Source organism: Biomphalaria glabrata, chromosome 15, assembly GCF_947242115.1.
Source record: "Biomphalaria glabrata chromosome 15, xgBioGlab47.1, whole genome shotgun sequence".
Classification (NCBI taxonomy): domain Eukaryota; kingdom Metazoa; phylum Mollusca; class Gastropoda; family Planorbidae; genus Biomphalaria; species Biomphalaria glabrata.
Genome location: NC_074725.1, coordinates 25,330,450 through 25,358,212, shown reverse-complemented (window position 1 = coordinate 25,358,212; position 27,763 = coordinate 25,330,450). Strand labels below are relative to the sequence as shown.

Sequence of the window (27,763 nt, the reverse complement as noted above, 5' to 3'; positions counted from 1 at the left end):
TTGAATCCAAACTTTTATTCAAGAATCAACATAAGCATAAAAGATGTACAGTTTAAAACATTTTAAAATATTTATATGGTGATAAAAATATTTACATTATCTACAAATATATGCCAAAAACAAGAAACACAGAAGTCGTATGTAAATTATGTGAATGGTCTACGATACAACCTCTGTAGAATCATTATTTCATATTAAACTTGGTTAATATGTTTAATGATCTATTACAATTTGAATCACTATGAAACAAATAAAAACGTAGAATACAGATGCCAAAATATTACGTGTCAACGATAAGCTACAATTTTAAAGTACTACACATGTACAATTAAAAACAAAATAAGGTTAAATCTTTATAGAAAAAAAGTTATTTAGTATAATTCATAAGGTCCCAACCTATATCTGCTGCTAGCCACCCCTAATCCCCCTGGACAAGTGATATGTGAAGTAAGTATTGGTTCAGTCTGACTCTAGAATCTTCCATCTCTAGTATATTCTAGCTAGATCTACTTCTGAGTGGAACTAACATATTTCCAAAGATGATTACTTTACATTTTCCAATTGTTATTTTCTACCGAATTTCGGAGAGCGACATATGTGTGCGTGTTTGTGAACGAGTATGTGGATATGTGTGTCTGTTTTGGAGAATGCGCTCAATCAGTTTTTAGATGTGTGTGTGTGTTTTGGGGGAATGCCCTCAATTAGTTTGTAGATATGTGTGTGTGTGCTAAAATCAGGGGCGGCCTTAGCAGTGCGCGGGGCCCTGGGCAAGCGTCATGTGCGGGTCCCTTAGCCGTAAGGGTAGACTATTTCTACATACCGTAAAGTCATCACGCTAACGGGCTCATCCGTCTCTAACGCTGCAACAATAACACTACAGTATGTCCGCCTCTAAGCCGAGGGCCTTATTTTTGCTACAACACATAGAACATGACGTAGTTACATGACGTAAGTACATTATATACCGTAGTGTAATTGTTCTGCATAAACAGATGCTTATAAAAAGGAAAGCACTCCCGCACTACTAAATTATGTCTCCTCTTAAATACCGCGACAATCTGACCTTCGCGTGCGGTCTTCAAACGTATCACCAGCGACAGTCAAGAAAACACATATATTTATTTTATTAATTTTCATTTTTTTTTTAAATCAATTTTTCAAAAGTTGTATTTATGTTACTACAAATGACTGTCATATACAGTTTCCATAACGTAAAAGAAAGTTCAAACTGTATCAATTCACATTTTCCTAATAAAATCCGTTTGGACGTCGATGTTTAAATATGAAATAGACGACTTGGATTGGTTGCTTCCACCTACGTGCTTTTATTGTGAACTGTTGAACGATAATAGCCTCGTAGACTCAGCAGGTCATTAGATGCTGTCTTTACCGAAACTGAACAGTATTTCCAAACCAAAAATGTCATGTTAAGACCTTACATGGTAATTTGTATCATATAGATTTTGGGAAATATTGAGTTGCCCCACTTGCCTCCCCCTAAGGCCGCTACTGACTAAATATATATTTTTTTTAACCTGGAGTTATTTTTTTTCCCCACTAATACAATCTTCGTATTGTATTCTAATGCAGTCACTTGAAAGGGCAATAGAATAAATAAGGAATTGTATGAACACTTTGTAATGCAGCAAATAAACTTTCATATTATTAAGAAACAATGTTTGATTCTAGCATTGAGCGTCGGTAACCTTTCCCTCAAACACGAGGAAAGTGAAAGCTTGAAGGAATTTTTTTATCTTATGTTAATATCTGGTCCAAAGATCTGAACCCTTTTTGTTTTGTACTTATTTAATAATAAATGGTGCTACAGAGATAAATACCCAATGAACTAATGACAACTTCTGCCTATTTCCAGATGAAAATAATTAGGTGTGCTGAAATAATGACCTAACAAAAGGTCTTTTAAAGACTAAAAAAATATGTATCCAATAATGCTGGTGCTCTCGAGAAATACCAGTATTTACATTAGCCAAACATGTCCTCACACCATATACAAGAGTAAACTAGGAAAGTAATGTATTACAAATAGACAAGAATTGATTTATGGCATAGAAGAGGAATGATATCGATTTGGATATGTATACTATGAAAGTACTGGCTCCTGCATATAAATACATGAAAATACCATTCAGATAGATCAAGTAACAAAATAGGTCATCAGTGATACTGTGTGTTATTAATGTTACATTTATGTACATGTGTATACATTACACTTCTTTCAAGCATACAATCATAGTATCACTAAAATGATTTATTTTATACAAACCAAACAGTTCATTTAAATTCTCAAATACTTAATTCTTCAGGTCTGCTAGTTCCTAGGTTTACATGTCGTTAGTAATGTGTCTAGTCTCTTCAGGTCTCTTAACTTCTAGATTTACATGTTATCAGGTCTGTTCGTTCCCAACATAACAAGCCCAAAATAGGATACTCTTGGATCGTATTTAATGATGCCGTCTGCAGAGGAATCAACAAAAAGACGATCTCCACTGGTCAGATGGAAAACTCCACCTGTTTTAAAAGTGAACATATTGATTTAGGAATGATTATAAAGGTTGCCAATTATGAATGATTATAAAGGTTGCCAATTATGAATGATTATAAAGGTTGACAATTATGAATAATTATAAAGGTTGCCAATTATGAATGATTATAAAGGTTGCCTATTATGAATGATTATAAAGGTTGACAATTATGAATAATTATAAAGGTTGCCAATTATGAATGATTATAAAGGCTGCCAATTATGAATGATTATAAAGGTTGCCTATTATGAATGATTATAAAGGTTGACAATTATGAATAATTATAAAGGTTGCCAATTATGAATGATTATAAAGGTTGCCAATTATGAATGATTATAAAGGTTGCCAATTATGAATAATTATAAAGGTTGCCAATTATGAATAATTATAAAGGTTGACAATTATGAATGATTATAAAGGTTGCCAATTAATAGATATGTAAATAAAGTAACATCAATACTAGTGTGAGTAATGAGAGATAGTTACCTGTAAAACTGCTATGGTGATCAGTCACACAGGTGTTACAACAAGTATGAGCTGTTTTTGCTAAACAGCCAGACTGATCCGGTTTTTGAGGATTTATTTTATTTATATTGTTTCCCCATGTCTGCAATAAACAAAGGCATCTATTTATATATATCTATATTAATCTCTCTCTCTCTCTTTATATATATATATATATATATATATATATATATATATATATATATATATTGGAGATGTAAAAAAGAATGATATCATTAGTCTTGAGTGTTGAGGGTGAACATGGAAATAAATAAAAAAAAACAAAAAGCTCCCAGTACACGGGAGTGTCGAATGGTTTGTTTCTCTTCAAGCCAGAGCTAGATAGCATGAAGTCAAACAGAAACATTCCATTTTGTAATCATACAATCAAATATAGTTTAATCTTTCCATACATTCTAATATCTGAATATAGACCATTGATCAAAATAATAATTAAAGATATAATAATCATTTAACTGTTTCAAATTGATTAAGCATTAAAAAAAAAAGATTTATTTATTTAAAAATTGGACTTCATAATATTTCTTACTAAACACTACTGGAATACCAAATAACACTGTCCTAATAGTTGTCTCTCTATATTAGGTTTAGATGTGTACATTTGCAGCGCAAGGTCTCTATGTTGATGAGTAAGTGTATTTCGGGTATTTCCGTAAGTTGTCAAACTAGTTTAGATGTTGCTAGCAGGAGGTAAGAGGTAGTCTTTTAAGACTTGCACATTGAGTTTGGAATGACGACTAGATTAAAAGAATTTAAATTCAATTGTATTGTAGATTTATGTAGTGTGTGATTCCAAGTTTCAGAATTAAAGCTTTGTATTTATTTAAAAGATTTTAGTTTTGAGTTTATCCCTTGAAGTATTATCTCCGGTGTCACGATATTGTCGATATTTTTTAAGAATTGTAAAATAGTCTAATAGAGAGAACTGTACAAAATTAAAACATCAGAAACGCATGTAACTGTACAAAATTAGAACAAAAACGCAATATCTGATGAACATATAATATCTGATCGCAATGTCTGATCAACATAATCTCGGCAATATCTGATCGCAATGTCTGATCAACAAAATCTCATCGTAACCTCAACCAAGACCTAGTTGATATCTGGCACTCAAACATAAATCGTCACAATTCTATTGCGACTGGCATCTCCATCCCTAAACAAATTCTAGGGGCACATTTTGTTCAAGAAAGACTTACTTGATATTTGAAGTTTTGACAAGGCATGTCGGCAGGTGGGTTAAAATACACACTGGAGTAGACATAGTACCATCCTGTGTGCAGAATCCTGATGGTGTCATGGGTCACTGTGACCTCCCGAGCATGAGTTGGTTGGCTGACACCGTCACTAATCTCCAAGTCAAACTTTAAAGGCACGTTACGATCTGTCAGAAATATGGAGTAGCGGATTGTTTAGAAAGAAGACTTGCCATAGACACAAAAATTATGTCAGTGAGATGTACTTTCCTTGGAGAGGCCACATGATTTGTGTGTGTGCGCGCTAGTTTCGTTGACCTAATTTGTTATGTGTTTGTGTGCGCTAGTTTCGTTGGAGTGTTGACCTAATTTGTTATGTGTTTGTGTGCTAGTTTCGTTGGAGTGTTGACCTAATTTGTTATGTGTTTGTGTGCTAGTTTCGTTGGAGTGTTGACCTAATTTGTTATGTGTTTGTGTGCGCTAGTTTCGTTGGAGTGTTGACCTAATTTGTTATGTGTTTGTGTGCTAGTTTCGTTGGAGTGTTGACCTAATTTGTTATGTGTTTGTGTGCGCTAGTTTCGTTGGAGTGTTGACCTAATTTGTTATGTGTTTGTGTGCTAGTTTCGTTGGAGTGTTGACCTAATTTGTTATGTGTTTGTGTGCGCTAGTTTCGTTGGAGTGTTGACCTAATTTGTTATGTGTTTGTGTGCTAGTTTCGTTGGAGTGTTGACCTAATTTGTTATGTGTTTGTGTGCGCTAGTTTCGTTGGAGTGTTGACCTAATTTGTTATGTGTTTGTGTGCTAGTTTCGTTGGAGTGTTGACCTAATTTGTTATGTGTTTGTGTGCGCTAGTTTCGTTGGAGTGTTGACCTAATTTGTTATGTGTTTGTGTGCTAGTTTCGTTGGAGTGTTGACCTAATTTGTTATGTGTTTGTGTGCTAGTTTCGTTGGAGTGTTGACCTAATTTACATATGTGTGTACGTGTGTGTGCGCTACTTTTCAGGCTGTGGCAACAAGACCTACAGTATAGTTTTGTTTGAAACTTGTTCTTTTACAGACTTCTGTCATTTCAAGTCTTTGCTACAGTTCATTTCTATATGTTTCGAATTTAGGAAATTTAGGCACCGGATATTTAGGCACCGCGTATTTACGGATATTTAGGCACCGGATATTTAGGCACCCGGATAATTAGGCACCCGGAAATTTAGGCACCGGATAATTAGGCACTTTTTGACAAGGCGGAAAATTAGGTTGATTGATTGATTGTTTGATTTGAGGCACATCGGCACAATTTAGGCCATGTCGTGCCTGCAGTCCCTTAAGGACTACTCTCTCTCTAAACAACAGGGCCAGATTCTATACAGTCATATCATTAAAATCAAGGTCTATTCACAGTTAAAATAGTCAAGGTAGTAAAAATTTAAATATTTGGTAAAAATCTAATGTTAATAGTGCATGTTCACAAATTCATAAATCAGATCTTCGTAGATAGCCCCACTTCCCGGATAAAGCCCAGTACCTTCCCAGGGTCGACATTATCAAATAGTGTATTTAAATTAGTGACTCTAAAATATTTCGCCCTGACATCCTGGTATCTGGGGCAATCAACGAGGATATGTTCCACGGTGAGGCGAGAGTCACAGTACTCACAAAGTGGGGGCTCCTCTTTCTTCAGTACAAAAGAGTGCGTGATGTAGGTGTGGCCAATCCTAAGTCTGGACATGGTCGTGCTACCACGCCTTGTCAGACCCTTAGATGTGGGCCGCCACCTGACATCCGCCACAATCTGCCTGAGTTTACTGTGAGTCTCAGCCTCCCATCGGTTCTGCCACTCTCGATAGGTGGCAGAGGCAATACTTTGTCTCAGGTCCGTGTAGGGAATTTGGGTTCCTGACACCGCATGATTTAGGGCTCTCTTTGCTTCTCTGTCTGCGGCTTCGTTTCCCTCAATGCCAACATGGGAGGGGACCCAGATGAAGGTGACATCCCTACGGTCGGCTGTTATTTGGTCCAACAGCTTCAGGCTCTTATGTACCAATGGGATGTCAGTCTTCATCCGCCCCAAAGCTTGCAATGCAGATTTGGAGTCGGAGCAGATTATAAATTTACTCCTTTCTGATGCTTTTACGGCCATAAGTGCAAGCAATATTGCGTGCAATTCGGCCGTAAAGATGGAGCAGCCATCGGGGAGTCTACGGGAGATTGTTTTGTTCCGAAAGGAGCAGACACACGCGACCTACCCTCCATTTTGGATCCGTCTGTGTAGATGGTGCCACAATTTCCGTAGCTCTCCTGCAATTCCCTAAAGTGGACTTGTAGTATGCTTGGGTCTGTATTTTCTTTTTTGAAATTAAGGAGGGATAAATTTAATTTGGGTTTATTCATTAGCCAAGGAGGATTCTGAGGGGTTTCTATTTTAGAGATTTGGTCAATGGGTATGGTTAAATTTTGGATGGGTTCTCTCATTCGAAGGCCCAACGGCTGTATGACGTTAGGCCTTCGATTGTATAATTCTACCTCTGTGTATGGAGTCAAAAGCAGGATTCGTGGGGTTGGATTTTAGCTTGACTATATACTGCATTGCAAGCTTTTTCATTCTTATATCCATGGGGAGTTCTCCAGCCTCCACATGGAGACTTGGGATAGGTGATGTACGAAACGCGCCGAGACAGAGACGCAAGGCAGCATTTTGTATTGGTTCCAGTATTTTTAGGTACGACTTCCTTGCTGCTCCATATATTATGGATCCGTAGTCTAGCTTGGATCGAATTAGACTCCGATAGAGCAACAGCAAGGTATCTCTGTCAGCTCCCCAGTCCGTATGGCTGAGTACTCTTAGTATGTTTAATGACTTTTGGCATTTCTTCTTAATTTCCTTAATGTGGGGGAGAAAATTAAATTTGGAATCTAAGGTGAGGCCTAAAAATTTCGTAGTTTTCACGACAGGGATCTTCTTTTTGTGTATAAATAGTTCAGGGTCTGGGTGGAGTCCCCTTAGATTACAAAAATGCATACTAACTGTTTTGGAGTCTGAGAATTTGAAACCATTATAGTTTGCCCAACCCTGAATTTTGTTTAAACATAACTGTAATTTTCTTTCTAAGGTGTTCATGTTTTTCCCATAAGTAAGAATGACAAAGTCATCAACATACAAAGAGCACTCTATGCCAGGGGACAGCGCATTTATGATGCTATTTATTTTAATGTTAAACAGGGTGACTGACATAATGCTGCTCTGGGGTACACCCATTTCCTGGTCATGAGTGTCAGAAGCGGAGTTGCCCACTCGAACCTGAAATTTTCGATCTTTCAGGAATTCCTCCACAAAACGGGGGAGGTGTCCCTTAAGCCCCATGAGCGCCAGGTCACGTAGAATGCCATGTTTCCAGGTTGTGTCATAGGCCTTTTCTATATCGAAGAATACAGCTACTAGATGTTCTCTTCTGAGTAATGCATTTCTAATATAAGCTTCCAGCGTTACCAGGTGGTCAGTAGTTGTCCGCCCCTGCCGGAATCCGCACTGGTAGTTTGAGATCACTTTATTCCTTTCCAGGTACCAGACCAGCCTGCTGTTAATCATTCTTTCCGTGGTTTTGCAGATGCAGCTTGTTAGTGCTATTGGTCGATAGTTAGCTGGGTCAGAGCCGTCTCTTCCCGGTTTAGGTATCGGTATAACTGTGGCTTTCCTCCAGCTGTTTGGGAAAGCGCCTGTTTGCCACACACAGTTATAGACCCCTAGCAGGACTGCCAATGAGGGTTCGGGAAGGTGCTTGAGGAACTGGTAATGGATTTCGTCTTCTCCAGGCGCTGTGTCACGTGACTTGTCCAGCGATTCCCTCAGTTCCTCAAGCGAGAACGGTTTGTGGTAGTCTTCATTGTTCTCTGACCTGAAGTCAATGGGGTGTCTTTCCTCCCTGGTTTTGACTTTTTGGAACTCTGGCATGTAGTGTGCAGTGGATGATTTTTCTGCTATTGAGGATGCAAGGCAGTCAGCTATTTCTCTGGGGGACGTGACAGTTCGTCCTTGGTTTTTCAAATGCCCTATTGCATTTGATTCTTTCCCTTTGATTCGCCTTACTGCCTTCCAAACCGCTCTAGCAGAAGTTTTGGCATCCAGACTGCCAACAAAACTTCTCCAGGAATTCCTTTTGGCTGACCGTATGGTTTGTCTAGCCTTTGCTCAAGCTATCCTGAATAGCTTTAGGTTTTCCTGGAAAGGATTCTTTATAAATGCAGCCAGTCGTTTTTTCCTATCACCTATAGCACTTTTGCAAGCTGTATCAAACCATGGTTTGCTAGGCCGTTTTGGATTTGCAGAGGTTAGCGGTACAACTTTCCTGGCTATACTTAGTAGCTTGCTAGCAAAGGTATCAGCTGGGTTCTGTTCATGGAGGATATTTTCTGTGATATCCTCGGAGCATCTTTTTTGGAATTGTTCCCAATCGGCCTTATTCAGTTTCCACCGCTGAGGTCGTCCCAATGAAGGGAGATTGTTAGTAATGATGATTGGGAAGTGATCACTTCCCCGTAGATCATTGCTAACTGACCATTTAAAATCGTCCAGAAGTCCGGGGACGCATACGGTGAGGTCAATGCATGTGAGTGATCCAGTTCCTGGGTGCAAGTAGGTCGGTGATGCATCATTAAGTATGCATAAATCATATTGGAGGAAGATATCCTCCAGCATACGACCTCTTGTGTCGGTATTGTTGGATCCCCACATGGTGTTATGGGCATTGAAATCCCCAAGGCCGGGGGAGTTGTTTCAATAGGTCCTCCATGTCTGTTCGGTTTAATGGAGCGCCTGGTGGTAGATACAGGATGCAGCAAGTGATAACCTTGTGAAGGGTTATCCTAGCTGCTACGGCCTGTAGTGTGGTCTGTAGTTCTACCCTCTCATGGGGGATGCTATCCTTCACAAGGATACAGACTCCACCTGATGCTCTCTCTGCATCCTCAACATTCTTGCTATAAGCACGGTAGCTTCGGAAGCTGATGCAATCTTTCAGAAATGTTTCCTGTAAGCAAACAGCTACAGGAGTCTCAGAGTCCATCAGTAGCTGCATTTCCTCGTAATTGGCCTTGAGGCCTCTACAATTCCACTGTACAATTCTGGAATCCATGGCTTATTATAGATGACCTACTTGGAGCTATTTGGCCTTGGGAGGCCCCCGGAGGGGTTTCCCTTTATTCCAGTGACCTTGGTATTTTTATTCTTGGGTTTGGATGGAGAGGAGGACAACCCCCTTTTGGGGGAAGTCTTTCTCTCTGGAGAGGGGAAATCCTTCTGGTTAGAGCGGAGGTCATTTCCTCCTCTCTCGCCTCGGGTATCCTCTCCGCTTTGATTTCTCCCCTTAGGGAGTTGGTCAACCTCTAATTCGGTAGAGGTTGGGGTGTCTGGCTGGGTTCTCTGAGGAGAACCTGTGTCAGACATGATGTCTCCGGGTTCTCCCGGAGTATTGGTTTTGACATGCTGCTCAGTCTCCATGCTCTCATCAGCGAGCACAGAGAACCTGTTCTTTAGCATGACAACAGGGCTTTCTTGTTTCTTCAGAGGTGTGTTCTTTGGCGGTGTTTTCTTCTGAGTTGGAAGAGGAGGAGGGGGTGGTGGGGTCAATGTGTCCGTCTGTGTGGCTATGGATCTTCCTATCTTAGCAACAGCCTGGGCGTAGGTCTTTGTCAAGCCGAATTGGCCCTTGGGTGGGGCCAGTACAGCCGATTTCGCCTGGCTGAAGGTACATCCATTTCTTGCCTTGTACTCCTGACGGCAACCTCCTGTTTCCACACAGGGCAGTCCTTGGAGTAGGCTGAGTGGCCAGCTTGACAGTTTGGGCACTTGAACTGGGCTGTGCAGCCCTTGTCCTCGTGACCCTCTCCAGCACATCTGGCACACACAGTGTTCCTCTTGCAGACTGCCGCGCCGTGTCCATAACCCTGGCACTTGAAGCACCTCATGAGGTTAGGTATGTAGGGCCTCACTGGAACTCGTAGGTATCCTGCCTTCACATACTCTGGCGGTGTCCTAGTTCTGAATGTGAGGATAATAGTGGCGGTTTTGACCTCCTCACCCTCCCTGCGTCTGGTAATGCGCCGGGCATGGGTGACTCCTTCAATGCCCTCCACTATTTCCTTCTCGGAACATTTCAGTAGGTCCCTAGAGCTGATTACACCTCTGCTGGTGTTCAGACTCTTGTGTGGCATGACTTCCACTTGGAGATCACAGAGTCTTCTGCTGTCTACTTCTACGAGGAGTTCCATTGATTTGTGTAGCTTAGACACACTCTTGGACTCTCCCACTACTGACTTGAGTCCCTTATAGATAATAAAAGGGCTCAACTTTGTCAGGCTTTTTCCCTCCTCTGTGCACCTAACCACCAGAAATGATGGCCAGGTGGCACAGCTTTTTGGGACCTCCTCTTTTTTATCATCAATTCGACGTTTCTTGCCCAGACATAGGTCTGGGGCAAGTAATTTTGTGTGTGTTTTTTTGTCCATATATATTTTTGTTAATTCGGCACCTGTGCTCCCCACCCGCCATCGAGTCCAACAAGGGGACGGGCCATTCGGATGTCCAGAATGAGCCCGCCAGGGCTACACAGGTGCTATACTCAGTCAGCTGCTACATCGGACATGTGTCCGATACAGCAGCTCCCTGATTGACCCTCCAGCCACCGCCCTCCAGCATAGGTCGACGACCTATGCTGGTAGCTCGGCATGACCAGCCGGTTGACCCAGAGCGGGCCATCTGGGTCTCAGGTCTAGGGGAACTTGGAGCCAAAGTATTGTGTTGTTGTGGTTTATCCTTAGATAGCCACCACTCAAACACCAGGATCTCTTTATCCCCCCTTACCCGTCGCAGTCCACGGCAAACGGACTGGTCTAGGACGTAGTGAGAATTTAAAGTTAAGGAGACAGTGTGATGATCAATGAAGGCAGACTTAGGGAAAGAGGAGGCAGACACAATGAAGTAGGGCACTTTTGAGCTCCAAAAGTGCTAAGGAAAGAGAAGCGCAGTTTAACGTCATGTCTCGGGACGGGCGGAAAATTAGGCACCGGAAAACTAGGCACTCTTTAATAAGCGATCTTTATTTTGAAAATAATTTTTAAAATGTTAACGTATATTTTATCCTTAGGCTATGGGCTATCGGTGACGTTATAATAAATAGCAAATATAATGATTCTAACTAAAGAAAAGCTGACAAAATGGGGAAAATGACAATCATGAGAATGTGTGGAAAAAAATGACTCCTGAGTCATTATATAATATAGACATCACAGCATTCAGGGGAGGGGAGGTAGAGATGATCCGTTCATTGTTTCCGTCCATCACCAACCCCTAAGGTTGACTGGTGAGTTTTTTAAATTGATGATTATGCAATTTGTGTAAATATTAGTTACTAATGTAAATACTTATGATTAAAAAGTATCTTTATATATAATTCTCTTCTTCCCTAATCAGATCAGACGAGAAGTAAATGGGAAGATCACTCTCTTATTTCTGCGGATAGTCACCCCACGAAAAAAAACAAGAGGGGGGGGGGGAGAACACGTTTTCACAGCTCGCTACGGATGGCTGCGCGCTGGACTGTCAAACCCTGCCCGCTCCCATCCCATGCGGGAGGTTTGGACTAGGAAGTAAACTATCATCAACTCTGAAGGAACATCCGAAACATGTAAAACATTTTACAAACACTAAATAGCAGGGCCGGACTTAAGCATTGTGGGGCCCTATTCTAAACGGATTTCGCGGGGCCAAGTTTGGGTAGGGAAGCGGACAATAAGTCAAATTTAAGAGTTTGTATTAGAAAATAAATTCGTCTATGCATTTTATTCATTCTTTACTACGTACAGAATTACTTTACGAGCCTTGCGTGTAGCAAAGTCATACAGTATATCATAATAATTATGTTTCCCACATAGATCCCGCTCAATAGCAAGAATTACCAAATGTTTGAGAATTGTTGACCTCAAGTAATTTTACATTAGTTTGAGGCGCGAGAAGCATCTTTCACCTGATTACACAATTACGGCTAATGCATAATGCCGTTTTTATTAATAGCGCGTAGGGTTGACGTTTTCCATTTTGAATGACACCCCTAAATGACAATTTTTTTTCTATGTATTTTCGTATATTTTGCAATTTCGGGAGATTTCCAGGAGCCCCTGGTAAATCGACAGAGTGCGCGGGAAATCTGTTTTAAGTTATAAAATAGTTCAATTTAATAATTTATACACCTTTAATTAGCACGGGTTCCATGAAAGTGCGGAGCCTTCGGTCACATAGGTTGCAGTGGCCTAAGATCGGCCCTGCAAACAGGGGCGTAACTAGGGATTTGGGGGGCCCGGGGGATTGTTTATTAGTTAAATAATGCACAAGTGACAAATCTAAATTGATATCGCTTCACGTCGTGCATTCTGTGCAGCAAATACATCTATATTATCAACTACATGGATACTTTCTAGTATTTGTGACTTCACTGACATTAAAAGTAAAACCATGATAAGCCTTTCTTGCGTCATTGTGCTCCTGAGATACTTTTTGATAAGCTTGAGCTTTGAGAATGATCTCTCACATGACGTAATGACGTAATGGAAGTGGCCTGAGTTAGCGGTTTTCGGAAGAGGTTGCAAAGTCTGAGCACACGTAATTCCCATATGAAGCCTGTTTCCGCAATATGTCTATTGGTGATTGTATTACTGTTTGTTGATGCAAAGTGCTCGTGCATCAATGACATCATTGAAAAAGCTATTTTCCATTTATTTCATCATACAAATAGGAAAAGTAGCACAGTTTGTCACAAGCGTGTCTTCTAACAGGTGTTTTGGTTCAAGAAGAAACCCAAAGGTATGCATTTTCTTTCCAGCCTTTGGAATCTGCCCTTCATCTCCATATGAAATCTGTCCAGCACTTCTGTCACAACACGTTTGAATTGCAGTTGTATTGACAGTCCTACATTAGAACTCAACTTCCCATCAAGTCTTTTCTTTCATATGGTTGTTTTGATTACAGGGAATCCATAGTATTCACTACCTTCTTTTGCTTTCTCGATGGATTGGGTTTTTGTCAGTTTCTCATCATTTTGCAGAAAGCATGAAAGGGTACTAATTTCTTTAGCAGATTCCCGTATATGCAGTCCAGACTTTTGTAGTTTCTTCCGAACTATATTAATTGGGCACAGAAGCTTTGACCAGAATTCCAGATAGGCAAAAAATTCTTAATTTTCCACTGCATGAAGAAGATTCTGTGCTAATATTATATGGCATTACGTCTTTGTTGGTTGTTTATATTTTGTGCGAAAACAAAAGGATTCAGGGTATACAAAAGTGGGAAAAATCCTTATCTCGTTATGCTCAAGTATAGAAATACTCCGATAAGTGGACTACCGTATTCACAATCACAACTGCTGACGAGTAGAAGACTCAGGGAATCATTCCAACTGATCACAAACTATTGAAACCATCGGTAGCTGAAAATGCAGAGACATTACTCAACGAACGACAGATGAAAAGCTAAGTGAAATACGATGCAAAAGCAAGACTACCTAAAGATTATTCTGTCGGAGAGTTCGTCTAGGTCAAACATGGCAGAAAGCAGTTGTCATAAAAAACATTCAGCACCCAGATCTTACACCATAAAGACAAACGGAAAAACATACAGAAGAAATCAACGCTTTTTAAATAAGAGTTTTGATGAAGACATCTCTGGGTACTATGATACCAATGGAAACAATGAACTGCAAACTGTTGCAACAAACGAAACAGACAGTTATAGACCAACGTCTAGAGAACTTGTTCAGTCAAGACAACCGGAAGTGGACGAATTGTTAAAGTTCCTAGTAGACAGTGCCGGTCGCAGTGGGCGCCGCGCTTTCATAGGCCCCGCGCTAATTCCAAGTGTACATTATTAAATTAAACAATTATAACGTATATAAAATAACAGGGTTTTCGCGACCTCCTGATTTTTCAGGGCCTCCAGGAAATCTCATGAAAAGGCAAAATATACGATAAAGTCCTGAACTTTTTTTGAATTTATTCAAATCTCCTGAAGAATAGACGAAATTGACGTTTTGGGGTGCCAATAAATAAAAAGTGGCATTGCGAGCTTTCATTTGATAAAAATTTATTGCAAAGACAAAAGTAGGCCTATTTTCTAATTAAAAAAAAAAAATTGACATTATGCTTATCCCTACCCAGCATAGGCCCCGCGCGATCCGTTTCGCATAGGGCCCCGCAAATGCTAGGGCCGGCCCTGCTAGTAGATATCACTTTTAAGAACTTTAAAAGGAAGGGTGTGATAATAACTTTAATAGGAAGGATGTATTAATATTATATGATATTACCTCATTATTTTTTGTTTATGTTTTGTGCGAAAGCAAAAGGACTAGATCATTAGATGTAAATAAAAAGAGAGTTTCTATTGGATTGAGGAAAGATGAATAAAGGGGTAATAACTCGAGTGTGAAGTTTAATTCTGAAATTATAGACGCCAAACCCGAAAAATGGACAATTTTAGCATTGTTAAGAATACATTTTAGTTATACTCGATTCTGTAAATTTTGCTTCAAGGTTAATTAGTGTAGCCATATAATACTCGCTATTTAGATCTATTATTAGTCAAGGTAACAAGATACCTGGAATTCGCTGTATATCATGCAGTTTTATTCGTGGCAACAAAGTTTAAAATGGAAGAACCAATGAATCTCTAAAAACTGATCTCTGCGGCAAAAATATTTTTAAAATATCTAGGTTTAGTCTTTGTGATAAATTTAATCCATAAATGTTGATTAAAAAAAGACACCCGTTGACACTATTTGTCAATCAAATATATTAATTTATGTATTTACAAATAAATTTCGGACACCCATTTGGGGGCCCCCCCTAGGTGGGGGCCCGGGGGGATTTTAAAATTCTCCCCCCCCCATCCCCCCCCCCCTTAGTTACGCCACTGCCTGCAAAATAGCGGCGTATGCTATGCCGCCGGTCGACTAGTTATAAAATATTTTTATTATGTCGGTGAGTGTTGGCGATAAATAAAATCGCAATCGCCCTCTGTTTGTGGGAAAGGGAGGGGTCGTACTTTTAAAATGGGATGGGCGGGGGGGGGGGCGCACACTCTCACTTAAATGAAAAGATTTCTCGCAGGTAGATGTAAACTTGGTCGTAAAAGTTACGTAGTGACTCTGAAGGCTACACACTGGACTAAAGGGTATGGAAACACAAAGGTGTTCAAATGGAAGTCTGGGGATTATAGTTTAGAGGCCTTCCAAAAACTTTAGTAGACACATTTCTGTTAAAACCATCATAATAATAATAGCAGTAGTAAAAATACTAATATATATAAGGGAAATGAACATAGATACATTTCATTGGGCAGTGTTGAAAGTTAGGGAAACGAGTTTTGTTGTTGTTTTTTTTAATCATATACGTTTGTCTGTGTGTGTTTAATAATGTGTGTATGAAACCTTCTTGTCGTTGTGTTTGTTTTTTCATTCTGAAGGAAAAAAATTGTATAAGGTACTGAACACAAAAGGAATGGGGGAATCATACCTTCTCGAAAATTGTAGTAAATATATTTGGTTTATGATAGAGAAGGCGGGGTTAAATTGGAACATCAACAATCTTCTATAAGCAGAATAAGTATTAATAAGAGACCAATATTCCAAACAAAATGATTTTTAAATTTTAACTCATCTGTCTTTTCCAAAAAAATAATTTTTAAATTTTCAAAACATTATATTTTATCGTAATTTCTAGCCGTTTTGCGATGTCCATTGCAATTTATATAAATATTATATTACATAAATTTACATATATATTCAATAAAAGTTAATGACCACATTTGAAGGACGTAACACACCTATACACTCCCACAATAGATCTTCCTAAAGGGGTTACCCATTAACAATATAAAAGAAGGAGTGTTGATAATAGATATTAATGGTATTATAAAATATGAATACTAATTTAGTTTATCAACATATTTAATTCATATAAGTAACGCGCGCAAATCCCACCTGCTCATTTCCATTCCCACTATAAGAAGACAATTTTCTCCAAACTTCCATTTTAGCAGTTTGTACAATGGTGTACCCTGCCCTGTACTCCGGTGTGTAGCCTTGAGACTCATTACGTCATTTTTACGACCTAGTTCAACATCTAGCCGCGACAAATCCTCTCCTTTTAGTGGAAGTGCGTAGAGGGGGAAGGGCTAAGGAGGTGAAGCAATGAGAGGAGAATCAACTCTACCTCCCCTACCCTGAATCCTGTGAGGTCTATATTTTATGACTATTAATCCGGAGTAATTTTTTCCATACATTCTCACGATTTTCATTTTTTCCCTCGTTTTGTCAGCTTTTCTTTTATATCATGAAAATTCAGTAAGAATCGTTATAGTTGCTATTTTTTTTATAACGTCACCAATAGCCCATAGCCTAAGGATAACATATACGTTAACATTTTAAAACTACTTTCAAAATTAAGGTCGCTAATTAAAGAGTGCCTAATTTTCCGCCTTGTCAAAAAGTGCCTAATTATCCGGTGCCTAAATTTCCGGGTGCCTAATTATCCGGGTGCCTAAATTTCCGGGTGCCTCTATATGTATGTATCCACAAAGTGGTTCTTTGTAGACTTTTATGACAACAAAAAACATTTCTAGCGACATAACTATATAACTATATAACTATATATATATATATATATATATATATATATATGGCTCCTTCTGACTCGGAAGAATAAGACCTGGATAATCTATTGTTTATATAATAAAGATTCACATCTATCAATGTTTAGCTTTTTTAGCGATTCTGCTGTAGTAAATATGGGAAGTATTGATAAGCTAGTTTAAAATTTTTACGATATTTTTACCACTTTCAAATCAAATTTCTTTTTCCCTCAATGAGAGCACAAAGTCATTTAATTAGTAATAGTAATCTTTCTGTGTCAAGGGTGTAAACACAGAGTCTTTAAATTCCAGTGAGTGGACCAGTTTACTCACCACTGTCTGACGGATCTACATTCTTGAACGCCACATGAGCACTCACAGGACTAAACTTGTAATGGTTCAAAGACAAGGGTTCTGGAACTGTGGCAAACGAAAATTGTGTTTTTATTTTAAAATGTAATTTTCTTAATGATCAATTAGTTGTAAGAATTAATTAGCTATTGATCTAATGGGTGGAAATATAAAGTAAAGGATGAAATATAAGATCTAATATATGATACCAATGAATTTAATATATGAAACTATTGAACTAATAGATGAACTTTTTGAACTCACGGATGAAACACTAGCTCTAAAATATAAAACTATAGATCTATTAAAATAAACTTTCAATCTATTAGTTTGAACTCTAGATGTATGTAAAGATGTTATCGATGAACGAAATCAAGCTCTAGACTTACTGGGAACATTCTGAAGTCTTCTGGTCATCTAACAAACAAAACAAACAAAAGAAAAGGAAATTGATACAAAGTACAAGTGGAAATAATGAAATTGATACAAAGTACAAGTGGAAATAATGAAATTGATACAAAGTACAAGTGGAAATAATGAAATTGATACAAAGTACAAGTGGAAATAATGAAATTGATACAAAGTACAAGTGGAAATAATGAAATTGATACAAAGTACAAGTGGAAATAATGAAATTGATACAAAGTACAAGTGGAAATAATGAAATTGATACAAAGTACAAGTGGAAATAATGAAATTGAATCAAAAGTTAAAATATTAAAAACTATACAGATTCCTTGTCCTGACAGTTGAGCCAAACCACTGATACTAGGCTGATACACATTTATTTTAAGATAAGCCCTTCAGCCCAGCAACTAGTTCCAGAGTAGTATGTGTATAACAAATACAAATATCGTATTAGATTGTTGAACTCTATGTAACGACCCGTTTTAGCATTAAATTCATTTATTTAAACTTTCATCATCAATTTTCTTAAACTTAGCCCATCAAGCACTAAAAACACAGCCACCACACCTCCAATCCAACTCCACCCCCTTTGGCACCGATGTCACATTTTACTTTCCCCATCTTGACACGTGCCACACTAGACTCTTGACAAGAGTACACTCCCTTTACCGATCTCGGCGGACATCCGTTGCCCCCCCTCCCTTTTTTTTTTCTATTCACGGGACCGACGTGGACGGAGGTGGACTGGACCTCCCCTCCCACACGCCAGGTAATGCTCTTTCCTCATATCACTGCAGCTTTTATTTATAGGCAACCTCCATTAGGTGACTTTCAAACAAACGCTGATCCCAGATCTGCAGAATACCAGCCTTACTCACTCTTCACCAGTGTCCAATCAACAACGCTAGCCACAGATCTGTCACTGGCTTGACTGACAGTAGCCGCGCAGCAGAGCCCTGCAGCTACGAACCGATGGACTGCACCCGGCGCCTGGACCAACCACGCCAGCCCACCAGCAGACAGCGTCAGCACCGGCCACACTAGTCTCATCACTGCAAAACCGGACACAAAGCTAAGCAACAAGCCCAATGACACTCGGACCACTTGGCTCCTAGCATCTAATATCAATTTATCAACATATCAGTTTATGTAAATACGCTAAATTCCATCCTAGCTACTGTACAGCATTACACCTTTTTAAATTATTTCCTTTGTATAATTAACCTGTACACAATTTGACATCTCAATAGAGTATTTGTTGCCTGCATTTAACGCTGTCCCTGTAATTTGTGCAAGTGTGGATTCTCAAATTATAAAACTCCTTAGACACCCCAAACGGCCAAATTTTAATCCACCTTGACACACTCTACACGTTAGGGGGTAAGGTAACATATAGGGGGTAAGGTAACATATAGAGGGTAAGGTAGCACAGAAGGTTCTCTTTAAGAAAGGTCATACAAACCATTATAATAATCAGGAAGGTGGGAAGAATATAAAACGCAATACCTAAAAAAATTCAAGTTTGTTTTCCAATGACATAGACAAAAGTTCTACAGTCTCATCTAGACTCTTTAGATACTCACAAGTTGCAAAAGGGATGATAATCCAACACTGGTCCTGGCGCAGCACATTAACTCTCCATTTTGAACTTTATTATGCAGGTGTTTAAACAAAGGCTCCTCCCTTGTGTCATCAGGGTTTTGCTTGAGGATGATGCACTTTAAGCATGCCTCGTACGCGCCTTCGGGAAACGCAGCATCTGGCTGATTGGTCTGGATTACGAGCATGGTTGTCAGTATAATAACGGCAGCAATGCTCAGAGCGAACGAAAAAATACTCAAGAGGATAAGAGTGCGTCTTCTAAGGTAGCAGTGTTTTTGACTTCTGGACCGTGTACGTGAGTGTGATGGATGAGGCAGTAGAGTTGACTGTGTAATAGTAACTTCGGGCGGCACAGGGGGAGGTGGACGCGGTGTTATTAAAGGATTCATGTCTGGTATTTCAGGAAGAGGCCGAGGGTAGGTAGGCCTAATGAACGAAGGGTTTGTAGAGCTTGTCCTTATGGATAACGCTGTATCAGATGAGCTGTTACTTAATATAGAGACTATGGAATATCGATTTGGTGGCATTATAGTGTAAAACAAATTTTATAGTCAAGTCTCACTAAAAAAAAACTCTGACACGTAATCCTAATCTTAATCACTCTGGTGTTGGAAATGTTTTGTCAACAACAATAGAGGTTTAAAGATCTGTCTGTTTCTTTCACTTGAAACGTTTCAGTAGACTTTCCATTAGTATCGACTATATTCTTGAAGTAAACCAGTTTCAACTGTGAACAGCAACACAAGAGTTATTCTAGCATGATTAATGATGAAACAATAACTAAGGAAGGAAAATCTAATATATAAAGTATAAAGGCGTATGTATGTATGTATGTCCCCGTATAGAAATCAAAACCGTTTGACCGATCTTGATAAAACTTGGCAGAAATGTTCTTGGGCACCAACTTAGACCGTAGTGTATGTATTGTAGCCCTTAAACAAACTTAAGACCCTCAAAAAAAAGTTGACCAGCTCTATGAAAGCATTTTAACTTCATCGAGCTAGGCCATGTTTACATGAGAAAATATCGAAAGGATCTAGATTTAGATCTAATTTTAAGAACTACACTTTGCGCAGATAGTTTTTTACTTTGAAACATGAAAATACAAAATATAGTCCATTGATTTCATTATTTAATAAAATTAACCTTCAAATTTGTGTTTCATAAGCATTTTTTTACATACGTTCGTTCCTTATATCTGTGACTACAGATTTCCTCACGAACATTCTTTCATTAGACAATACCATAATGTTACACATCTTTCTATTCCTAAGTCTAAAATTCTATTTCAACTCTAAGATGTTATAACTTCACTTCGCAAAGATAGTTTTATACTTTAACACATGAACATACTAATTATAGTCTATTCATTTCATATTTTAATCAAATTAACATTCAAATTATATTTATCGCTTTCGGAAAAGAAACAAGTAGCCGTTGCATCAGAACTTAGAAGGCCTAAAATATCATAATGTCGGATTTTCAATATCTTTTCTTGTTTAAAAGATCTAAACGGGACGGACGGAAAGACAGACCACACAAAACTAATAGCGTCTATTCTATGATCAGACTAATCCTTCTTTAGTTTTAACACAAACTGAAGTATCATTTCTAAGGCTGTGGGATAGTTAAAGATTGGAGACTTACTCTGTGATAGTAAGTGTACTTGTGTGACCAGTATTAGTATAGTGTGTAACTGTGTTTTGACAAGCTAAGTAGCCTTTGTTATTTTTATTTGAATTAGTTATCTCCTGATTAAGTGTGTCTTGTAAGACTGTGTAGGAGTGAGTCAGTTGTCAGTTGTACTGATCATGCCAAAAGTTGCAAAGTGATTCAATGAAGTCTCTTTTTTAGTGTGTATAAGACTTCTGTTACTCTCTATTCTGTTACTCTCTATAGTGTGTACTAGACATCTGTTACTCTCTATAGTGTGTACTAGACTTCTGTTACTCTCTATAGTGTATTCTAGACTTCTGTTACTCTCTATAGTGTATTCTAGACTTCTGTTACTCTCTATTCTGTTACTCTCTATAGTGTGTACTAGACTTCTGTTACTCTCTATAGTGTGTACTAGACTTCTGTTACTCTCTATAGTGTGTACTAGACTTCTGTTACTCTCTATAGTGTATTCTAGACTTGTGTTACTCTCTATAGTGTATTCTAGACTTCTGTTACTCTCTATAGTGTATTCTAGACTTGTGTTACTCTCTATAGTGTATTCTAGACTTCTGTTACTCTCTATAGTGTATTCTAGACTTGTGTTACTCTCTATAGTGTATTCTAGACTTCTGTTACTCTCTATAGTGTATTCTAGACTTCTGTTACTCTCTATAGTGTGTACTAGACTTCTGTTACTCTCTATAGTGTGTACTAGACTTCTGTTACTCTCTATAGTGTGTATTAGACTGTTACTCTCTATAGTGTGTACTAGACTTCTGTTACTCTCTATAGTGTGTACTAGACTTCTGTTACTCTCTATAGTGTGTACTAGACTTCTGTTACTCTCTATAGTGTGTACTAGACTTCTGTTACTCTCTATAGTGTGTACTAGACTTCTGTTACTCTCTATAGTGTGTATTAGACTGTTACTCTCTATAGTGTATACTAGACTTCTGTTACTCTCTATAGTGTGTACTAGACTTCTGTTACTCTCTATAGTGTACTCTAGACTTCTGTTACTCTCTATAGTGTGTACTAGACTGTTACTCTCTATAGTGTGTACTAGACTTCTGTTACTCTCTATAGTGTGTACTAGACTGTTACTCTCTATAGTGTATTCTAGACTTCTGTTACTCTCTATAGTGTATTCTAGACTTCTGTTACTCTCTATAGTGTATTCTAGACTTCTGTTACTCTCTATAGTGTATTCTAGACTTCTGTTACTCTCTATAGTGTATTCTAGACTTCTGTTACTCTCTATAGTGTATTCTAGACTTCTGTTACTCTCTATTCTGTTACTCTCTATAGTGTATTCTAGACTTCTGTTACTCTCTATAGTGTATTCTAGACTTCTGTTACTCTCTATTCTGTTACTCTCTATAGTGTACTCTAGACTTCTGTTACTCTCTATAGTGTGTACTAGACTGTTACTCTCTATAGTGTGTACTAGACTTCTGTTACTCTCTATAGTGTGTACTAGACTTCTGTTACTCTCTATAGTGTGTACTAGACTGTTACTCTCTATAGTGTATTCTAGACTTCTGTTACTCTCTATAGTGTTTACTAGACTTCTGTTACTCTCTATAGTGTTTACTAGACTTCTGTTACTCTCTATAGTGTTTACTAGACTTCTGTTACTGTCTATAGTGTGTACTAGACTTCTGTTACTCTCTATAGTGTTTACTAGACTTCTGTTACTCTCTATAGTGTTTACTAGACTTCTGTTACTCTCTATAGTGTTTACTAGACTTCTGTTACTCTCTATAGTGTTTACTAGACTTCTGTTACTCTCTATAGTGTTTACTAGACTTCTGTTACTCTCTATAGTGTGTACTAGACTATTACTCTCTATAGTGTATTCTAGACTTCTGTTACTCTCTATAATGTATTCTAGACTTCTGTTACTCTCTATAGTGTATTCTAGACTTCTGTTACTCTCTATAGTGTATTCTAGACTTCTATTACTCTCTATAGTGTATTCTAGACTTCTGTAGCATCCACTTTAATTGTAGTTATCAATCCATGTTTAAATATTAACCCAAAAAATATATTATTAAGTGTTTTTAGATTAAAATATATTTTAAATGTGGTTTTATCTTCTAATAAGAGACGTCTGAAACAGTGTCAACTTAAAACTTTTTGAAGAAGGCATTTCAAAACGTCTCTACTTATGTATTTCTTCTCGACTTGCTAATTTTAGAATGTTCGAAATTCTCCCAATCGTTAAACTAACTTATGTTGACAACTTTTGGGAGACCCAAAAAAAAAAAAAAAATATAGATCTGTGGCAAGACGTTTTACTTAACACAACAAGACGTCTTACTAAGCACGACAAGACGTCTCACTTAACACGACAAGACGTCTTACTTAACACGACAAGACGTCTTACTTAACATGACAAGACGTCTCAATTAACATGACAAGACGTCTCATTTAACATGACAAGACGTCTCAGTCACAGCACCCCTACGACGAAATTCAAGGTCAAATAAGACAAAATGTAGCACAATGGCGAACCCAAAGCACATTTGGACGTTCATTGTTAATATACATGCATTACATGTTTACCTTCTGAAGTCTTTGTGTCAATTCATTGAACAATAGTAGAAATAATACAACAGAGAAATTGCATAAAACAAAAGAATATCCGCCTAATGAAAGATCATTTTAAAAAATGAGGCATTATTGAATGAACCTCCGAGCTACTCATTAATAGTAGAGAGAGCTGAGGCAAGAAGTCGAGGAATAGAAAGTGAACTCCTTGCAATGCGACTTTGTTGTCATCAAGTTTTTTTAAATACAAAAACATAGGCTTACCATTTTTTTGCGTGGCTATTCTGAGAATGTTCGAAATATGAAATATGAGCATAAATTGTACTGCTGAAAATGTCAACTAATTGAATCCGCTTAAGTCTGAGCATCGCTATAATGTGTCACACTAATTAATTGTATACATACTTTTATAGAGACAATGCATTAGGAAGTAAAATAGATGACATTTTGAACAAGACTAAATTTGGAAGTAACACGGATGTAGTCAGTCAATTTATCATCGTCACCCTGATCGTTCAGTCAGCGACCATGTTCTACACTACAATGATCAACTATAGATAGCATGTATAATCATGATTCAATGGGAGGGACTGGCTGATAGCCCTGGGAATTTCGCATTCATTTTCTTTCACAAATAGCCTCACATGAAGTAGGCTTCTAGAAATATTTCCGAGGAGATTGGGAAAACCACGAAAGGAAAAAAAGGAAGAAAACGCAAATGAAACAATGTTTGGTTTGGTTTTAGGCACATCGGCACAATTTTAGGCCATGTCGTGCCTGCATTCCCTTAAGGACTACTCTCTCTCTCTCTCTAGATAACAAGGGCTAAATTCTATACAGAAACAATGTCTAAAAATAGATGTTAACGACTTACACGTTGATAGGGAGACAGAATCATTACTAATCATTTTCAGGGGATTTCCCTTCAACGAGTAAGCAATGAACTTGAGCTAAAGACTTTTATCCTTGAACTAAATAGATAAAGAGTTGGCCTTAGTTTCGTTTACTTTAAATGTAAATAAACTAGCAGTTTTCTGCATGGGTGAAGGCTTCTATTTACTATGGCTCTATATTCTACACTAGACATATATAACCCGTGGCCCGCGATTCTTAATTTGCGTATCACTGTCGATATAGTCACTGAGAGTGTTTTGGAAACAATTAAACGAAATAATAATGCTATAAGAAAGCAAATGCGTAAATTTAAAAAAATAGTATGAATGGAGCTATCAAAATAGTTAATCGACCTAAATCCATTTTTTAAAATAAAAACATTTCCTTGTAGGTCTACATATATTTAGATCTAGATCTAGATTCTAGCCACTATTATAATAGATGTAGACCTACTATCACAAGAGTGAATTCAATGGCTCAAGAAGCTTATTAATTATTGTATGTTAGTATATGTATATATCCCCCATATAGAGCCTCATGTAAACTGTCCAATCATAGTGTGTTTACATAGCGGTGTGAACGACACATGAATGGGACTATCTTTTATATATATATATAATTCTCTTCATGGCTCAACAGTTTGGACAAGACGTAAAGGAAAGATCGGACTAGAGTTACCATACGAAAAAAAAAAAGAGGGGGGAGAACAAGTAGTATGTACCCGTCACAAAATAGCAGGGCAAATATGCATGACTAAATGCATGACGCGTAGGACGTAATCATCTTCTTTTTTGAAGTAACGTCTGTATTATATAAGATTTAACCGTTGTGACCAAGAAGTCATGGAAAGATCACTCTTTTTATTTCTACCCCACGTAGCTTTAGCGAAAAAAAAGAGGGGGGAAGGAGAACAAGTAATCTACTCTGTATTCACCCGTCACTAAATAGCAGGACCGTTGTGGGGCCCTATGCGAAACGGATTTCGCGGGGTCAAATTTGGGAAGGGATACGGAAAATAAGTGAAATTTAAGACTTTGTATTAGAATATAGATTCATCTTTGCATTTTATTCATCCTTTACTACGTACAGAACTACTATACGAGCCTTGCGTGTAGCAAAGTCATACAGTATTTCATTAAAAAAAATGTCCTACATAGATCACGCTCAATAGCAAGAATTACCAAATGTTTCAATCCATCTACGAGAATTGTTGACCTCAAGTAATTCTTCATTAGTTTGAGGCGCGAGAGGCTTCCTTCACCAGATTACACAATTACGGGTAATGCTGTTTTTTTTTTTATCGCGCTTAGGATTGGTGTTTTCCATATTGAATGACACCCCAAAATGACAATTTTTGTCTATATATTTCATGCGATTTGTATGAGCTTTCTTAATATTTTAATAATTTCCGGATATTTCCAGGACTTTTTCGTATATTTTGCAATTTCAGGAGATTTCCAGGAACCTCTTATAAGTTATAAAATGGTTTAATTTAATAATTTATATACCTAGAATTAGCGCGGGTCCTATGAAAGTGCGCTCGCATAGGTTGCATAGTGGCCTAAGGCCGGCCCTGCAAAATAGCGGAGAATGCAACGCCGCCGGTCGACTAGTTCAAATGAAATCAATAGACTATATTTTTTAATTTTCATGTGTCAAAGTTAAAAACTATCAGTGCAAAGTGTAGTTCTTAAAACTAGATCTAGATCCTTTCGATCTTCTCTCATGTAAACACGGTAAACATGGCCTAGATAAGATACTAAAACTTTCATAGAGTTAGGTAACTTTTTTTTTTGAGGGTCTTAATTAGGGCTACTATACACACGTTACGGTTCCAGTTAGCACCCAAGGAACATTTCTGCCAAGTTTTATCAAGATTGGTCAAAAGGTTTTGATTTCTACGCGGGACATACATACATACGCCTTACTTCCTACTTTACATTATAAGATAGATAGACATGATGCCTAGATCTAGCTGATAATCTTCTTATTAGCTGACGACTTCTAGCATATAGTCTGCATGAAAACTAGTGCTGTGACAAAACTATTTTAAATCAGACAAGACAAATAAACTGGGGCTGTTAGTGTTGGATCTTTAGAATTTTAAAAGATCTATAAAGATCTATAGAGGTTGAAAGGGCTAACAGTATAAGAACATGATCAGTCAAGCATGAACCTGGTTAAACATTCTAGCCAACACGGTGAAGCGTTCTAGGGCTGTCTGGGATATAGTCCAGAAATCTAGATCTCCCAAAGAAAATTTCAACATTTCTTAAGAGTATAAAAAAAAACTAGATCCATCTAGATCTAAATGTATATCTTTTTCTTATATATATCTAGATCTAAATGTGTATCTTCAACTTATGGATCTAGGCCTAAATGTAGGCTATATATATATCTTCTGCTGTTTATAGTTCTAGATCTAAATGTATATCTTCTGCTTATAAATTTAGATATGAATGTATATAGATCAATATCTTAATATCTTGTATACATAAAATTCAACTCTGAAGAAGGAAGTGTCTACATGGTACAAAGAAACCTACAACGAATGTAAATAAACACACGACTACTACAATAATACAAATATAAAGAAGCAAAGAGAAGTGCATTCATAATGGAGTAGGCCTAATTAGTAGATCTAGATCTAAATCTAATTGAAAGATATTAATTACACGTAGGCCTAATATTATCTCTAGACTAGATTTAGTAATGGAAGCAATAAAACCAGAGCATGGAAATGATAATGTGCAGTGACTTTAAAATATACATTTTAATTGAACACATTTTTTAGCATTCTTCTAGCATGTCAACCTGACTTGCTCACAAGAACAAGTAAGATTCTTCTAAATGAATTGTATAGATAATTAGATCTATAGATCTAGATACATTGTATTATAATGTATATTTTTATTTTCTTAATTGTACTAACCTTATTAGATTTTGGTTGACCAATGTACCGTTTACTTTAAAAGATGAACTAGATACACCTAGAGTCGTGTTAGTACAAGTCAACTAAGTCATCTACAAGCGTATTTCAGTTTCATTTCATTATCAGCCTCCAGTAGAGTCAGTGTTTTATGAAAAAAAAGGTACAGCCTTATATCAATCTACCTGAAACATAGTTTTAGAGACATATAATTGATAGATCTAGATCTAGATCTCAAGTCCAAGCCATGTCGATCTATTATGAACACATACAAAACTTTGCCAAGCAAATAAAAAAAACACACCTAGATCTAGTTGTGTAGCAGTCGCTGTAGGCGTTACGTATTTCCCGGAAAAGAAAAAACAACACACAAAAAAAAACCTGCCCTGGCGTAGTGGTGACTTGTAGACCTTATCGCTCGAGAAGCGTTCCCACT

The 27,763-nt window shown here is 37.7% G+C and overlaps 1 protein-coding gene across 6 annotated transcripts; it reads right to left on the bottom strand.

The window, feature by feature from the left end:
• Positions 1 to 27,763, bottom strand: LOC106067862 (uncharacterized). Of its 6 annotated transcripts, XM_056012261.1 has the most exons (8): positions 27,632 to 27,763; positions 27,331 to 27,512; positions 19,274 to 20,019; positions 17,672 to 17,699; positions 17,265 to 17,351; positions 4,271 to 4,455; positions 3,030 to 3,150; positions 1 to 2,529 (listed from the first exon to the last, which is right to left on the bottom strand). In XM_056012261.1, exons 3-8 carry the CDS (start codon positions 19,817 to 19,819, stop codon positions 2,396 to 2,398), a joined length of 1,101 nt encoding a protein of 366 aa, XP_055868236.1. In that variant the 5' UTR covers positions 19,820 to 20,019; positions 27,331 to 27,512; positions 27,632 to 27,763; the 3' UTR covers positions 1 to 2,395. The 6 variants fall into 6 exon arrangements, with proteins under 6 accessions (XP_055868236.1, XP_055868240.1, XP_055868239.1 ...); XM_056012265.1 differs by lacking the exon at positions 27,331 to 27,512 and having other exon boundaries at positions 27,632 to 27,739; XM_056012264.1 differs by lacking the exon at positions 27,331 to 27,512 and having other exon boundaries at positions 27,513 to 27,648.

Bases quoted from the DNA above. Each gene is read 5' to 3' on its own strand.
- LOC106067862 (XM_056012261.1), bottom strand. From the start codon at position 19,819: ATGCCACCAAATCGATATTCCATAGTCTCTATATTAAGTAACAGCTCA. The intron at 4,456-17,264 runs GTGAGTAAACTG...TATTTCTGACAG, and splicing joins TGTAGATCCGTCAGACAGTG to ATCGTAACGTGCCTTTAAAG. The intron at 2,530-3,029 runs GTAACTATCTCT...CTTTTAAAACAG, and splicing joins TCACCATAGCAGTTTTACAG to GTGGAGTTTTCCATCTGACC.